At 39.2% G+C, this 18,491-nt stretch overlaps 1 protein-coding gene across 1 annotated transcript in view; it reads left to right on the top strand.

The window, feature by feature from the left end:
- The window catches only part of LOC124622430 (high mobility group protein 20A), a 100,029-nt gene extending 82,478 nt beyond the window's left edge, over positions 1-17,551 (top strand). Inside the window, exons 6-7 of the mRNA XM_047148125.1 lie at positions 2,396-2,611; positions 16,777-17,551. Of these exons, the coding sequence (XP_047004081.1) occupies positions 2,396-2,611; positions 16,777-16,922 (362 nt within the window). The 3' untranslated portion in view covers positions 16,923-17,551. The remainder of the gene's footprint in view (positions 1-2,395; positions 2,612-16,776) is intronic.
- Positions 17,552-18,491: the final 940 nt, after the last annotated feature.

Raw genomic sequence — 18,491 nt, 5'->3', positions numbered from 1 at the left:
TAAAGCGTCTGTTTTCTCTCACCTTATTGTCCACTTCCTGCATCAAACTTTCATTAACGACCGAAGGACGCTCACTCCATTGTTTATCATGCACATTTGTGCGGCCATCTTTAAATGCTCTCACCCACTTTCTTACCATTCCATCACTCATAATGTTTTCTCCGTAAACTGCACAGATCTCACGATGAATATCGATCGCTTTTAGGCCTTTAGCACTAAGAAATCTTATAACAGCCTGTACTTCACAGTCGGCGGGACTCACGATTATCGGAGGCATCTTAAACACTCAATACACAATGTAAACAAGGAAGAATCAGACTGTAATAGAGTCAGTGCGTAGATTAAGGTACAGGCTTTCAAAAAAAAATTAATGAGATATCTTAGCACGTCTTTTTTTAAATTTCAAAACAGTACTTACTTAGAAAACACTCCTCGTACAAAACATAAGTAAACAACACACTCAACACATCTCATCATTACAGGGAAAAAAAAGAAAAAACACATCGAGACATGTTGAGTGTGCTGTTCATTTATGTTTTGTACTTTTTTTGTAACAGATGTCTGAAGGTGGGTGTAATCCCGAAACGTGTAACATGTTCTAATAAAAGAGTCAATTGAACATCTCATGACTTTATTGTGATTGTACAGCATTGGTTGCCAATTATTTACTTGCTCTGAAAAAACTTTCACCTAAGCCAGTTATTCATGAAATGTTCTTCACGGAGGATTTAAATCTTCCAAATACTTTTGCTTACTTTTTTAGTCTTTGTTACATAGATTTTACGTACACTGATAATATCACCACCTCTCATACATTAATGAAATGCACCAACTGCTTCCAACTAATTGTGGCCAAAGCTGAACACATTATTTAATTTTACAATTCAAGGTACATTTTGTCATCATTACTAATCCACGGTTGGACGAGTTGCTTCAGGATGGCTTCTCTTTAAAACAGCTGTCAGTTCGACGTAAGTGTTGCCCAGTGATGGAGGACAGAAACATGAAACATAAAAAACGACACACATTTTTACATCATATATTCACACAAAATATACAAAATCTTTCATTTTTATTAACAATACAAAACTTACAGCTACACATTGTCCACATATCGTGTAGTGGAGAATTGTTGATGGTACACATGGTTTACAAGGCACTGTATCGTCTCAGAAGGGTCCGAGCATGTGGAACAGGTTCTCAGATATGTGAAAGGCTCGAAGACTCCTTGAGTAATAGAACCCAGTATGTTGTCCCATGTGGTGAATGTTCATCAGAGACAAGGGTGTCTGTCATCAGGAGTGCCCCAGGAAGAACTTTACTTGTTCTTTACATACATAAATGACCTGACGGATAGAGTGATCGGTAGTTTGTGCCTGTTTGCTGAGGGCACTTTAGTGTATGGGAAAGTGTTGTTTTTGAGTGATTGTTGGAGGATACACAATGACTTGGACAGAATTTCTATTTCGTGTGATGAATATGAGCTTACTCTGAGTGTATAAAAATGTAAGTTAATGTAGATGAACAGGAAAAACAATCCTGTGATGTTCGACTACAGTATTAGTGGTGTGCTGCTTCACACAGTCTTTTCAACGAAGTATCTAAGTGTAACATTGCAAAGCGATGTGAAATGGACCGAGCACAAGAGGACACTAGTGGGGAAGGTGAATGGTCAGTATCAGTTTATTAGGAGAATTTTAGGAAAGTGTAGCTCATTTATAAAGGTGGCCACACATAGAACACTAATGCTACATATCCATACGTACTTTTCAAGTCTTCTGGAATTCCCACCAGTGCAGATGAAAGGAAGACACCATACTAACGTACAGTCATGCTGATAGGTTTTTTACTGGTATATTTGATCAACACTTAAGTATTATAGAGATGCTTCATGAAATCAATGGAAATTCCAAAAGAAAGATGACATTCTTTTGCGAAGCATTGAGAAAAATTTAGAGAACAAGCATTTTTGGCTGACTGCAGAATGACTGTACTGCCACCAGTGTACATTTCACATCAGGATCATGAAGACATGATGAGAGAAATTAGGGCTATTCTGGAAGCATACAGATAGTCACTTTTCCTTCGCTCTAGTTGTGGGTGGTTTAGGAAGGGGAATGACTAGTATTAGTAAAAGTGACACTGCCTTGTACCATATGGTGGCTAGTTGAGTACGTATATAGATACAGATGTAGACGCAAATGTGCATGAACTGTTGTAGAAAATATTTATATACTTCAGACTTTCAATAATTTGGATTGTGGAACTTGTCCAAATTAGTGCGGTTTTACTGTAGATTCTTTAATTTGCCATCTTCAAATCTTACTGTTTCACATTTTCAGTCCTTTGAGTATTTATTTGGTTTCACATTATATTTACAAAACCTCTCTTTCAGCTCGTGAGGCTGAACTGCGACAGTTACGAAAGTCTAACACAGATTATGAACAACAAAATGCTATTTTGCAAAAGCATATTGAAAACATGAAAGCAGCTGTCGAGAAGCTGGAGGCTGAGACAGTGCAACAGCAGAGTAGTAATAATGCACTCCAGCAACATCTGGAACATCTGAGGACAAACCTCTCGGCAGCATTTTCATCACTCCCTCTCCCAGGTACTGTTAAGATTTGTTTTATCATAACATAATTTATGCGTAATTACTATTTACGGTGGAAATGTTTTAAAGCTGTCACTTTTAAAAGATACTATAGTATACTAGAAACAGATGAAAATATGTAAAATAACTGGTATGGATTATTAAAATACAGGGTGGTCCGTCGGTGCTTAAACAGAAGCTTAAAGTCAGTCAGTATGTGACGGAATGGAGGCTGCCCTGTATTCATCCTCAAGTTAACTTGCGTTATGTGTGGCCAAAATTCTCATTACTCATTATTATTAGTTACTTACTTGTACATTCCGTACATCATTATTGCAGCCTAGTGTTTACTAGTGTTCCTTTTATTCTTTAACTGTGATAATTTGTCAGCAACAATGTCATAAATGAGTAAATGTCTGCAAGGCTGTTGTCAGTATGCCCAAATAAAGATCTAACTGCTAGAGGTTCTAGAGCAGACATCACACATTGTCCTTGTTACACACTTCTATGCAACAAACACTTTTTTCCTGAATGACAAATTACCATAGAATATAATGTTGCAAGACATTTGTGAATGAAAATAGGAAAAGTAAATCAACTTCTTTACATTTTCATCTCCAAAAAGATTTTATGCTTAATATAAAAGTTACAGAGCTAAGATGTTTAAGAAGGTCTGTAACATGTATTGATTTATCCTCATGCTTTATTTCTAATAATGCAGTCAGAACTTGTGCAGTATTGAATTGTGTGTATTTTGTTTTATGTAAATTCAGTGATAGTCAATTTGCGGACATCCAATTATTAATTTTCAAGAAAATATTATTTACATCTTCAAGTGTTAAGCTTACTCTGTTAAGTTTGATTCTGATACTGGCATCATCAGAAAAGACAAATATTTCTGCTTCTTGGATATCTAATGGAATATTAGTTACATATAAAAACAAGTGCACACTCAATGTCGATCCCTGTGGTACATCTGCAGTAATAATCCCTTATTCTGAAGATTCTGTTTCATTGTGTACTGATCCTCTTACTGCAACACCCTGCGTCTTTTTAGCAGGAGAAAGTGTTTGTAAGGGTTTCTCTTCTATGATTAGGCACAGCTAGGATACTAGATAAGTGAAACCTTGTGCTGCAATTATAATGAGATGACAAATCATGATCTCTAAGTCAGGTATTTGCGTGAGTGCATCGTCATTTTGTAATGGGTTTGAGTGTTCTCTCTCTACTGGAGGTTGGTGAATCAACATGAAGCAAAAACATCTCATCATTATGAGAAGCCTTTGTTTACTTCCCAACACGGTGTACTGATGGCTTCTAACCACGTCAGTTGGCACTGGATGGCAGCAGCATACTCTTGAAGTGTAGTCATGATGCAGCTGATTGTTGCTACATCTTGCGCAGCCTGGCAATGACTTTGTGAAGTAGTCATTCCCAGGCAGCTCGTTGATGCTGACTCAGCTGTGTGTGAATTTACACAACCAGGCTTAGCCATAGGCAAGGCTGCCTGATGCTCAGTGTCCTAGTGGTGAGGAGAGCCTCAGTTCAACTCGCAGCTCATGAATGCTGCAAATGGGCCACCTGGCAGGAAGTCTTACTAGGGTGACGATGGAATGGTGGAGACCTCATGGCAGTAGCCAACACTTCAGCAAACACTCACTCATTGACTCACTGGTTCCATGACCAGCCTGACCAGACAGCCATGTATTTATACTCTCCAAATAGGCTTTATTGTGATGTGGCTGCCTCAAATGTTATGCATGACATGCACTTAAGTGTCCCTGATTGTTGGTTGCTGACCGACAGAAGGGCTACAGCCCATAGGCAGATGCTGTGGCACACTGCTGCATCTCATATTTTGGCAACTGGCTTCATTATGGTTTTTCCTCATGGGTGCTGACACTGCTGGTATAAATCTGCACATGAAAGATTGGTAGGGGCGGGATCTGTGCAACTCTACACTTGAGTCAGCAATACACAGTGCTTATCATTAGCAAAACTACGAGTAGGACTGACATGAAGGCTCACCATACAGTCTGTGCTGATTTTCATTATGATACTGCCTTAAAAGTCCAAATAGTGGATCCATTGACAACTGACCATTCTGGGAGGCTAGCATTTAGTGCAGAGAGGTGAGAAGGAATGAACCCATGGTAGCATTCAGGTATTTCAGATTTTCCCTTTGGAAATATTCGTTTGTACCTGTCATCACATTCCAAGGACACTCTTACACACGTTTCTCCACACAGAACAGGTTGAGCTCTCATGATCCTGACACTATATGTACTAGCTTTGTAGGGTATACTGTGACTTGTTTGACATGACACAGCAGCAGTTCTGGAGCTGAGAGTAATGCCTGGACTCACTATCACAACCTTTATTAGTGTGACATTGTACACACTTCGGAAAATAATTGACATATTGCACTACATACCGTATTTACTCGAATCTAAGCCGCACCTGAAAAATGAGACTCGAAATCAAGGAAAAAAAAAATTCCTGAATCTAAGCCGCACCTGAAATTTGAGATTCGAAATTCAAGGGGAGAGAAAAGTTATAGCCCGCATCTCCAAATCGAAACAAAGTTGGTCCATTGTAATATGAGACACAATTTCGGTCGAATGAATGACGATACAGCTACAGTAGTTTGGTTCGAGTCGTAAGCTTAGCAGTTAAGCTTTACCAGGTAGCCATTGATATGCGTCAGGCGCTCCGTCCGTATTTATACGGGTACCCTTCCTTTTCCATGTGCTTAGTTTGGTTTGAATTGATTACTTATTTTTCTTTGATCTGATAAGCGCAGTTTTCTTTGTTATGGGTGTTTACGTCACTCTAAGCTGAAAATGCATTACTGTACTGTGTCATGCATTGTTTGACGCATTCTGATAGTGCGTGTTTACGGCCTGTCGCCGCACGCGGCATGGTTTGCTTTTGTGCGCGCTACCGCAGCTTTTTTTTAAAAAAAAAAAAAAGAGGAATCGTCTAATAATAGACTGCGTATGATAGATGTTCTGAACGAGAGTTTAGCGAAATTTTTTCTCCGTTTTAAAATATTTGCAGGCACCTCTTTAGTACATTACATTCTACACAGAAATTAGAGTCATCTTAGATTTAAAAATCTAGTCAATTGCCGTGCTTCATTTCTGACTGTATCACTATTAAGCATAAGAATAATACGAATATAAACATGACATGGTATGTATATTCTTCCACGTTTGCTGTTGTCTCACTCTAGTTTCGTAGTTTATTAGGCAGATAGGATTTAAATGAGATAGCAGCAAACATGAAATAATACATGGCAAAAGGTTTACATTCGTATTATTCTTATGGTGGCGAGAATACTGCATGTGATTCACAATTTATAAAAGTTGCTATTAACAACCATCTCTTCTCACAGATAGGAAGAAATGCAGAACGTAGAGTTGGCCATATTGACAAACATCCCAAACAAGTCTTGCCAGTCGGATTTTCGTAGTACATTGAAATGCTGCTACATTCGAAGATGAACAATACGGAATTTGTATTTACTTTGTTGGATAATGTATGAAAATGCAGGGGTCGAAACTCGGGGCGGAGAAAAAAAGCTCGTCTTCCACCTTTTTTTTTAATTTACTGACGCAGAGGATGTGGTGCTAGTATTTATCTTTGTGCCTACAAAGCATTCCTGTGTAGCGCTACATATATTCAACGGCAGAAGTAAGTTGTGGCGGCACCCACCATTTTTCAGAACTTCCGCTTGCATTGCACTCGATTCTAAGCCGCAGGCGGTTTTTTGGATTACAAAAACCGGAAAAAAAGTGCGGCTTAGATTCAAATAAATACAGTATCACCAATGTTTCCTACCAGATCAAATTAAACACGCAAATTTTCTAGTATCATCACTGCACATACTGTAATGGGCCAGCCCACAACCTTGGGCATGCCGTTGGAGTAACTGTAGGAGTAGTTCGTTTAGTCCACCGTGTCTTAACTGTCTTCTCCCCCCAACTCTCTCCCCCTGTGGAGGAAGCAAACAGTAACTAAGTCAGGGCTTCCAGGACACCCTTAGAAGAGCAGGTATGTCCCATGTGCACCACAATGGTAAAAATTGGGAGATGTATCTATATGTTGACACAAGAGGTCATTTCAGTTACCTGATAAAGCCCCTGTTTTTAGCAGACCTCCCTACTGCTCTAGGGCTTTTGTATTTACTTTTTTAACCTGGCACCATATGCCCCTCATCTCTAGAAAGGTTACGTATAGCTGATACATCTTCCCTAGATGGCAATTTAGACTGTTTGATAGGGGAGGGCATCTTCTGACTATAAAAAACCTCATATGGTGATGTTCCTGTACTTTGATGCACTTTTGAGCAATAGGCTGCTACCACATGTGGTAGTAGAGTGTTATATTCACATAATAATTTAACATTTTCCTTGTGGTTCTGTGCACCTTTTCTTTCCTCTCTTGTAAGTGTAGTGCACTTGTCAGCAACTTCTGAATCCATAAAAGTTGACACATATGTTTCATTAGTTCAGAGATAAAATTAGTATCTTGAACATTTATCAAGGTTTCCCAAACCAGACTTAAAAATCCATGGTTCACCATTTCCAGAGCTACTGTCTGTGCCCACTGATTCGGCACAACAGTCATAGACAAGTAGCGTGAAAGGTGATTGATGAGTCAAGACATCGAGTACCTGCCAGTTTCTGTGTGAATGGTCCAAGAATATCCAAACCAATCATCTGGAAAGGCCTTTTGGCGTCTGGCAATCCCTATAATGTAATTTGCTGATGACTGAGCATAGCCCTCTTCACACTGTGTGTGCTGTTTTTCGCATATTGCTCCATGTCCCGCTTGCTTGTTTTCCATCAATAATTTTCCACAATACTTTGCTCAGCAGTTTGACGACCTCCATGCCCTGCTAAGCTAAGAGTTGTGGACCTGTCTGAACACTTTGTCGCATAAACTTTCTGGTACAAACGTACTTTGTTTGTACGGTACTCCATCATCAGCAGAGAACTGGGGTTGCATCACAAACTGCTGACAAACTTGGTCAACAGCCTGAGCCCTCCGCCAGTCCACTGCAGAAAAACCAACCTGCTCCATTGTATGTACCTTGTGACTTTACCATGCATTGCTGTGTGTTTACCTGGGGTGGTGTACTACGGCAAAATCAAACTCACTGCGCCACAAAGCCCATCAGGTGAAGCAACTCACTGGGTCTTGAAGGACCATGAGTCATTTCAATGCTGCAGGACCTGTTATGACTTTGAAATGTCTAACATGTAGGTTGCAATGGAAATGTGTGATACAACAAATCAGGCTGAGTGTCTCTTTCTTTGTAGTTGAATGATTCTTTTCTGCCTTATTCAGTTGTCTAGAAGCATAGACTAATGTGCGCTCTGCCCTTCTATTGTCTGGCTTAACACACATCCTAAGGCTTGGTGCTGGCACCACAAGATAGTATGAATTGTTTTTGATAATCTGGGAAAATGAGGCAAGGACCAAGGACCAGAGTTCAACAGCTCCTTTACACCCACAGAGTCTTGCTCGTAAGCCAGAGACCACTAAAACTTGATTCCTTCCTTTAACAGATGTCTGAGATGCCTCACTACTTCTGCAAACTTTGGTGCAAACTTTCTGTAATAATTAGCCAAACCTAAAAAGGACTGAAGATGTTTTTGCATTGTAGGAGCAGAATATTCACGCATGGTTTGTATGAGCCAAGGGTCTGCTTGCATGCCATCCTGACCAATAACATGGTCCAAATAGTGAACTTTCTTCAATATGAAATGACAGTTTTCCAAAGTGTCAGCTGTGCCACTCAGAATTGACTAAAGACGTCCCATAAATATACCATGTGTTTTTGAATGTCTTTAGAAAATACTGTAATATCATCTAGATACACCTTACACTGTTTTGGGTTTAGGCCTTGTAATACCCTGTCCAATAGGCATTGTAATGTCAACGGTGCATTCTTCAATCCAAACATCATTTGGTGGTACTGGTAATGACTAGATGCAGTCTTAGGCTTGTCCTCCGATGCTACTACCAACTGAAGGTATCCACTTCACAAGTCCATTGTTGTAAAATAAAAGCATTGCCCCAGGTTATCCAAATGTATGTGATTTATGGCTTTGGGTATGCATCTCGTCTGTATGCTGATTCAAATATTGATAGTCCCAACAGAAAGTATAGGCCCTACTGCTGTTAGAGTTCTTCTTTGCTACAGTAAATACCAGCACTCCAACGGATGGTACCCTCTTCAATTAATCCGTCATGGAATTGTTTGCTTATAAATTTCTCCATCACCAGTTGGAAGTTACGTGGAACTCAGTACGGTTTTCTGTACATTGGCAGTACATTCCCAGTGCTCTGTTTTTGGCATAGCTGGAATGGTCTGGGAGGGTTGAAAAATTTCTCGTATTCCACTCCCAACTTTACCATTACCTTTGTATCAGTTTCTTGCAAATGTGAAACATTTCTCCCCAGTGTTGCTGAATCGGCAGACTGTTGCAGCTTAGAATACCTTATATTAAAATCTCTAATTCTTCTTCCTCCATCATTTCCAGGTTGGCTGTCAGTGCACCTCCTGTTAACTCCACTTTCACTGACCCAAAGTTATCTATGTTGATGGGCATTACCAGGCATCTACCAACTTCTTGCACTTATGACAAACTATAGTGTACAAAGCACCATGCCTTTTTCAGTTCCACAACTTCTGCCAAGGGTTCAGCTGGCAAATCTACTCCTATTTTTACCCACGCCAGCTTTCCTATACCTTTCAGTATTTTGTCCTAAAAGTAGAGTCCAATGGACCATACATACAGTCTATATAGTTCCTGCTACATCTGTGGCATGCCATGCAGCATTTCGGTTTTTCCAGCAGTGAAGCATAAACAGAACCATTTCCCATCCAGCTCTATGCGCACTGTTCCAGGTTGACTTTGGAATTATCAGAAAATACAGTGCAAATATGACATCTTAGCTATTGCCAATTCGAGGTACTTCTTCCATGTAAGCTGAAAGTCTTTCCCTCCCACTCAAAACTTGATTTATGCTGAAGCGAGTAAATGAATACTACTCTCACATATGCTGCCTAGTCTACAAGGAGGTGGGTTCAAATTCTTCATACCACGTACACCCCGACATTCTACAAATACCTGTGGCCCCATATCCAGTAAAAATCTACACATCCTACCTCCTACATAGCTGGTCAAACAAAAGTCTGCCACTGATTCAGCACACAGGTATCCTGTGCTCACAAACTGGGAACACTGCACAGTGGCCCCATTATGCCTTTTCTTGTTTAAGCGTGGGGTGCAAGCTCTAACCTGCAACAAACTTCCCTGTGCTTGTGAAAACCTGCACAAATATTCCCATTGTGACTGTTCAGCTCTCTTGCATCTCCCAACTAAGGTTTTAGACAGTTTTGCCAAATGTGAACAGGTCGACCACATTCATAGCATGATTTATGGTTTAAAGACCATCTTGTTGTTCCTTGTTTTGGTCACTGCATTTATCTTCACTAATTCTGTTGCAGTTGCTACAACTTCATTTAAAGATCCTGGGAATTCTACTTGTGCTTAGCAGAAAATTTTGGTTGGCAAACCCAGCAAGAACATATGCAGCACTCTCTGTTATGCTTCCTGCAGAATGACATTGTTGGCACCCTTCAACTCATAAGTGTTAATTTTTAATTTTCTTATCTGATCAACAAAGCTTTCTACAGACTCTCCCTGCCTTTCTGCTATACTATTAAGCTGCTCACTGTAATACATAGCAATATTTTTCCTCCTATACCATTCTACTAATCCTTCCTGCAGGTTCTGAAAACACTGAGCATTTCGCAATTTCTCTTGGCACATTATGTATGCCATAGCATTTGTTGTTAATTTTAACCAAGCCATACTTAGTAATTGTTCAGCATTCCATCCCCCCAGTTTGTCTTTAAAAGCCAAGATAGTTCCTCCTCTTGCAAAAATTTGGTCCACTGAATTCCTGATCCAATGTGAGGCTAACTGAAACAGATACTAAGACACATTTAGAAATTTCCCACAGTTTTTATAGTTCCAGTCAGTGGCTTGCTCAGAAAACCAGCACTAGTCCTGCGAATACCAGGATAGTTGATACATGTTATTACACTTTGGCTTTTGTCCACACTATATTACTTACGTAATTCATTCACTGCTTTATGTGACAACTCTTCAGGCTGTTTTGCTGAGGGGTCCATAACAGATGTACAGTCTATATGATGTTGATCTGTCCGTTTGGTAGCAAGGTCAAACCACCTCATAGAGGTGGGATTGGAGATCCCAGGAGGCATCCTGCCACATACTCCTGCTTGATATGTCCAACATTATAGAATTATGCTCTTTTCCATGAATTATACATAAATCTATACCTAGCTCCAACAACATATCAGTCATCTTCATCAACATAGTTACACAATTTCCCATGTTACACATTATCCTAATAGCTTATTACATCCAGAATGAGATTTTCACTCTGCAGCGGAGTGTGCACTGATATGAAACTTCCTAGCAGATTAAAACTGTGTGCCCGACCGAGACTCAAACTCGGGACCTTTGCCTTTAGCGGGCAAGTGCTCTACCATCTGAGCTACCGAAGCACGACTCACGCCCGGTCTCACAGCTTTACTTCTGCCAGTATCTCGTCTCCTACCTTCCAAACTTTACACAAGCTCTCCTGTGAGCTTCTGTAAAGTTTGGAAGGTAGGAGACGAGATACTGGCAGAAGTAAAGCTGTGAGACCGGGCGTGAGTCGTGCTTCGGTAGCTCAGATGGTAGAGCACTTGCCCGCGAAAGGCAAAGGTCCCGAGTTCGAGTCTCGGTCGGGCACACAATTTTAATCTTCCAGGAAGTTTCAGCTTATTACATCTTTTCACTACATCATGAAACAAGCACAGAAGCTTGACTAAATGAACTTAACAAAAATTGTTTACAAAGAAAGAATCTTTGGCAAAGTCACTGCAGTAGCATTTCTGATCATTACATGTGGAGAACTATCACTTGAATCTTAGATTTTCAAAGTTATCCTCTCGTCCCCAAGAGCCATTCAGTGTATCATACTCAGTAAGCTCTGTGATGCTACTGACTTATCAGTGAATCATACTCTTTATGCTCTGTAGTACTACAGACATATTTATTTAACCACATGTACTCTACCAGCTGCAACTTGTACCCTCTTAATTCAAGTCCCATTACTCTATAATATTTTACCCTTGTCAATTTCTCAGAAATCTGATATGTTCTCTCATTGTGACTCCAGTTATGTCTTATACTGATTCCAACAGTTATCTTAGGTAAATTATCTGCTATCTCGCTGTCACGACTTCGAGATACTAGGAGTGGTATAACAGTGACATCATGGCCGGAGACGAATTTCACATCCATGATATCTCAGTGCCTTGCCACACTATTTTAAGTCAATAAAGCATGAGGGGAGGAAAAAAAGAAAACCTGAACCAAAATACACTGTTGCAACAGTAGCCTATTTGCTATTCTGTCAGCTTTGTACCACAGCTTAAAACTACGTCACTAGAGAATAGGGTCAGAGATACAAGCAGAAGGAGTACAACACAGAAACGGAAAGGAAGAGAAAAGCTCCACACACAACACAGGTACTCTGTGGACATTAAAGTACATACCTGCTAGTGTAGATTACTGGAGGACTCTTAAATTTCATAACTCATGTGACAGCACTGTTTACAATAAATTATACCCTCATTCACCTACTATTTACATATTTCTAAGTCTCCCTGATTCCCATGGCCTACCACTTCTGAGCCACAAACTGTCCTCACATTGCCTGGTATAATGACTTGTTTGTCAACATTTCTAATGTACTACATAATGTGAACCAGAACATAAGAACCGCATCACCTGGTGGGCTACACTGTGAGCACATAATTGAGTCATCTATTTGTTCCTTGGGCCCTTCCCAGAAACCACGAACACATCTATTCTTGACATAATCAAGACACATCAATAGAAGGGACACAGACACAAACCAAGGAAGCAAGCAGTTAAAGAATATACGTAGTGCTACTTACTCTCAACTGCATCGATGGTGACTGTATCACCTAACCTATCTTGTCTCTGACACCACTTATAACAGGTGTGAGCATCCTTTGGTGGAGGTCAGTGGTTCAGGGTGAGTCAGAAACAGCTCACCATTTGGTGAAGCTGTTATTTGCTTTCCAACCAAGCGTACTGGTGGCTTGTGCCCATGTTAGGAGGTGGTGTGCTCTTGAAGCATATTGGTGATGCAGCCAGCTGTTGTTACATTTAGCTCAGCATGGTGGTGAGTGGACCTTGCAACTTTGGCATCCTTCGGCAGCCAGCAGTGTTGGCTCAGCTGTGGTTCAGGTTATACAGCTGGGTTTACCAGTAGGGGTTGCTGGCTGATGGTCACCCTGGTGTGAGGCGGTAGAGGTGTATGGTTACATACCCTAGATCTGCATCTGGCTGGCAGCAACTAATGTTGGCTGACATTCAGTGGCTCTATGGCTTCAGTTGGAGACTTGCACAACGGCAATCAAGTGTATGCTCCTATGTCACGCATTCTCTGACTGCCAATTCGGTAGTGTTCTGAGCATTCTGCTATGAATGTTGTAACCAGTGTGAGCATTAAACGATGTTGTAATGAGTTATTTAGTGAATTTTTATTCCATTTGTTCCAAGTTGTCGTGTCTGATGATGGTGGTAAGTGACAAATTCTACATGTCATTATTTGCAGGATACAAGCTATCTTCAAGCACAAAGCCCTTCTATGTGTGTACTGCAACTGTAACTTCGAACAGGCAACACTGCAATCTCTGTCCATGCCCCAACTGCATGACCCTCCAACATTTATGAATCAGGCTATAGGGGAGCCTCAGTTCAATCTTTGGCCCATCAATGCTTTGGTTGGATCTCCTGGCAATCAGTCCTGTCCAGGAGACAATGGACCAGTAGCAGCCTCATGGCGGAATCCAACACTACAGCAGACTCTGCCATTACACATTGCAGTGGTTTGCATATGAAATGTCCTGGATGGGATGCAAATAATGTAACGAGTAAATGCACTGCATACGGCTATCATCAGTATCCTGCAAGATGCAGTGTCTACTGTGCTTCATGATGTGTACTGAAAGATGCCTGATCAACAGTTGATGTTGCTTAATTAGTAACCATTTCAGATCATCCAGCTTTTTCTCTGACAGAGCACTGTGGGTATGAGTAGTTTTCCTGGAGGTGCTGACTGAAATGGTTTTTCACTCTGCTCATATCTGCATGATCTCAATCTGTTTGGCTTGTGTTAATGCCATCAGCTTTATGAAGGAAAAATCATGTCATAAGTCAAGAGTGCATAAAGGCTCAGTTGTTTTTTTCATGTAATTCGTATTTATGTGAAGTGTCATATGACCATCTTTCCATTTAAAAATTACGATTTGTGTCAAGAAGCTGATAACGTCGCGTCACATCTCATGCTATTTAACTTTGAATTTCAGTCTAGATATCTATTTTTGTTTTAGAATGGTGGTTCCACACCTGTAAACCATCATTTACATATCTCATTATTAATTTTGGCAAAAGGAAACCCCAGGAAGTCAAACATACAACACAAAGAGTTTATTGGCAAGCTGTAGAGCTTTGAATGGTCTGAAGCCTGATCAGAAATTGCTTACTTGGTAATTGATGCTCCAGCTTGTAACACTCCCCTTCATAAATTCAAATAAAAATTGACTTTTGCATTGCATTTTGCTCCTATGAAAATATGAAACATGACAAAAATGAGATAATTTTGGTAGAAGAATGAAGAAATTTTTAAAAATTTAACTTATCTAATAAATCCAGCTGTTGGCGATAGTGATTATCAGTGTGCTTGCAACAATATGAGTTGTGGGATCTGTATTTGAGTGATCATAACAATACGTGAAACTTCCTGGCAGATTAAAACTGTGTGCCCGACCGAGACTCGAACTCGGGTTCCCGAGTTCGAGTCTCGGTCGGGCACACAGTTTTAATCTGCCAGGAAGTTTCATATCAGCGCACACTCCGCTGCAGAGTGAAAATCTCATTCTGATAACAATACGTATGCAAAATTTATGATCTTATTCACTTTTTAAATCATCTTTGATGTTGCTCCACAAAAATCAAGACAGCCAACAAACATGATTTTGTGCTACTCCAAAAGTGAACTTACAACATTCCTGACTACCCAATGTGAACTGCCCAAAACTGCATTGGTGGATACAGCTGCCGGTGTATAAGGAACATTCTAACAATTAAAGGCAGTGTAATTATTGTTGATAATACAATTTTAATTACAAATACAAAAAATAATTATATTGATATTGACACACACCATGGCATCCTTTGTAAAACGTAAATACAGATTTTCTGCTAAAAAATAAGAAATACGCATAATTTTAGTTTCACTTTATTTCCTGGCAATCAGAATTAATCAGGTTTTAATTAAACCTATAGTAGTTTTTCAGTTCCATTACTAACATTGGTGGTATAACTGTGTATTTACAGATTCACATAAGGTTCCTACTTTTATTTGTAATTACAAAAATAATTAAATGTGATAAAGTTTACATACCAAATGAATGTACCTTTTAATAATTGAGTAATAATGGCATCACTTATGCTTATAGTTATTGTAATAAATGGTAATAAACATTAGTGAAAAAATAGAGGTGCAAGATTGATTATTTATGTACATAATTAAAATTAGATCAGTTGATACCCTAAACTTGTGTATCGCATACTTCAATTATTACTTCTCAGTCCATTACGTTAAAATCTCCATGTTTCACTTTGCGTGTGAAGCGAAAGTTTTTATTTCTAGGTTTTTTTTTATGAATTTTCATTAACTAGTGATTTTGAGATATGAGGTGTGATCAAAAAGTAACCAGAATTTTTTAATTTTAAGGGCTGTATAAATCCAATTTTCAATTTTTTTTCCCCGAATGCTTAGCAAATATTTAATAATGAAGAAGATGGATCAAAGAATTTTCACTAAATTTTCCTTGAAAAAGGGAAAAAAGTGCAGCACCACATTTGAAATGTTACCTTTGACTTTTGGCAAATCCACTATGAGTAAGACAAGAGTTTACCGGTGATATAAATGTTTCAAGAAAGGTCAGGAAGACATTGAACACAATGATGCTCTAGCACAGCAATTACTGGCGACAGTGTGGAAGGAGTCAAGAAAATGGATCTGGAAAATTGCCATATCACCATCAGAGAGGTTGCTGATGATGTCAGCATATCCTTTGGCCCATGCCAAGTAGTTTTTTCAAATGTTTTGGGCATGAAACATGTAGCAGCAAAGTCTGTTCCAAAATTGTTGTCATGTAGACATTGGTCAGGAATTGCTGAATGAAGTCGACAACAATCTAGACCTGCTAAATAAGATTATAACAGATGATAAAATGGGTATACAGGTATGACATCGAAACTAATGCCCAATCATCCCAATGAAAACTGCTTGCAGAGCCAAGACAAAAAAATTCAACAAGTTCAATCACACTTGAAGGTTCTTCTCATTGTTTTGTTTGTTTATAGAGGAATAGTGCATCGTGAGGTCTTGCCTGGTTGTACAGTCATTAAGAATACCTCCTGGAAGTTACGTGCCATTTGCCTGAAGCAGTCCCAAGGAAACGACCGGAATAGTGGCAAAATCACTCATGGAAACTGGATCACAAAAATGCTCCCAAAATTGCATCATGATAATGTTCCCACATGCACCTCAATGCTTGTTCATGATTTTTTTGGCAAAAAACAAAACAAAGATGTTGCCTCAGCCATCGTATTCACCAGACATGGAACATGTGACTCGCTCTATTCCCAGGGCTGAAGAGAACCATGAAAGGATGTTGTTTTGCTTCCATTGATGAGATTAAAAACAGAATCGCTGAAGGATCTGAACACCTTAACAAAAAATGAGTTCCAGAGTGCTTCCAAGATTGGAAAAAGCACTTGCACGACATTTTTGTATCTGAGAGGAATTGCTTTGAAAGGGACAAAGTTGATGATGTTAAATAAATAAAGGTACTTTAGGAAAAACAAAAATTCCCATTACTTTTTGATCACATCCCATTTATTGCATTAGAGTAAACATTGGCCAGGAATCCATTTCATGCAATGCCAGCTGTGTTTGTAATTCAACTAGTAATTTGTCTGCAGGAACTAATGAGCTGCCCACAGTTGCTACTGTTGACGGCTATATAACAAGACTTAATGCAGTTCTTATGGACCAGTCAGCTCCAGACCATGACGGACTTGCAGTCCGTGTGCGAGAGTTGGTCAACAGTTTAGAGTTTCCAGGATGACCTTTCAGAGTGACTGAAAAAATAAGGACATTATAGCCACAAACTCTAACAGACAATTTACTATAAAATATTTCATTTCTTATCGTAATTTTCATTGTACAAGATACTGCAGTTCATCTGTACATTAGCTTTAAAATAAAGTGACGTGGGTATGCTCTCTCAAATAGCAATTTCTTATTGTAATATCCTACAAAGACTAGAAACAATTTTTAAAAAGTGAAAGTACAGTGATCTAAGTATGAAATTGTATATTTTAATTTGGTTCATATCAGTAATTAAAGTAAAAAATAAATCTCTTCAGAGCTGTGTTTATTGAAAACATGTCCATTAATCTTCAAAAGAACAGTAAGCACACGTTTTGACTTTCTTTAAGATTTCTCAGTTATTTCCATACTTATTATCGCAGGGAAAGAACGTAAATAAGGATGTTTGCTCTGTATTTTGTGTATCAGAAGCTCAGTTTACAAGAATTTCATCTCCTATGACACAGTACTTGCTTCCTTCCAGACTTCATTGTGACTGTTACATTGTCTTTTAATATACTTTACTTGGCCTTGTCATTAGTATCAGCACAATTTTATTGTATGCTTGTATTGACTCAGATGAAAAAAAAAAGTTTGTTTGCAGAACATCATTTTTCCCAAGTGTTTGAATTCCTATTCATTCATATTAATGACATGACCCTTTAGATTCAGGACTTCACTTCAATCAAATAAGACAGTAGCTATAAGGAGGGTAATAAACTGGACTATGCATGTTGTTCCAGGAATTTTCATTGACCGCAGTTTGGGTAAATGTCGTTGAATCACTTGTCCAATTGTTAGTAAAAGTTGTTGACAAAATCTTCATACATATGAATTTTGTGGAAGTAATGTTGTCTTAGGTTGAAGTACTGGGCCTTTTTTTTTTTTTTTTTTTTGGGATAAATATGACAGCATGCTCCCATCCCTTAAAAGTATCTCAACCTCTTTATAGAGTTCTTCAATGTGTATATGGAAGATAGAATGTACCAAACCAGAGTGCACACACACACACACACACACACACACACACACACACACACACACACACACAGTATATAATGTATACACACGAGTTACCAGGGAGAGAATGAAATTGTAAGGAAAAACATCACAGAAACTTTTCCAGAATTATCTATTCTTTATCACAATACACACGCTGTTAAAAATAAAGTACAGCATTTGAACAGCCCACTGGTATGCATTACAGAGCACTGAAGAAGAAACACTGAAGTAGACCTGTAAGGCTATCGTCAACAGGGTGGTACATATTGTATTCATAAATTGCAGTTGGCTGCCCTGATGAAATACGCTTTGAATGCTGCACAGATATACAGACAGATATTGCAGCTGTGAAAGTGTCTACCTGAACTAGTCCTTTTATGGAAGCTCAGTGGTCATTGCAACGGACCAGAAAACATAACCATTTGGCTGTCCTGAGAAAAACAGTACTCTCAGGTGGGTGAGGCAATGGAGGGGTACTGGTAGTGTTTTGAATCAGCAGTCACTAGGCTGGAGAAGAAGTGTTTGAACATGGGAGAACCTGGAA

The sequence above is a fragment of the Schistocerca americana genome, chromosome 7 (genome assembly GCF_021461395.2).
Source record: "Schistocerca americana isolate TAMUIC-IGC-003095 chromosome 7, iqSchAmer2.1, whole genome shotgun sequence".
Classification (NCBI taxonomy): Eukaryota; Metazoa; Arthropoda; class Insecta; order Orthoptera; family Acrididae; genus Schistocerca; species Schistocerca americana.
This window is presented reverse-complemented; position numbering and strand designations above follow the sequence as displayed.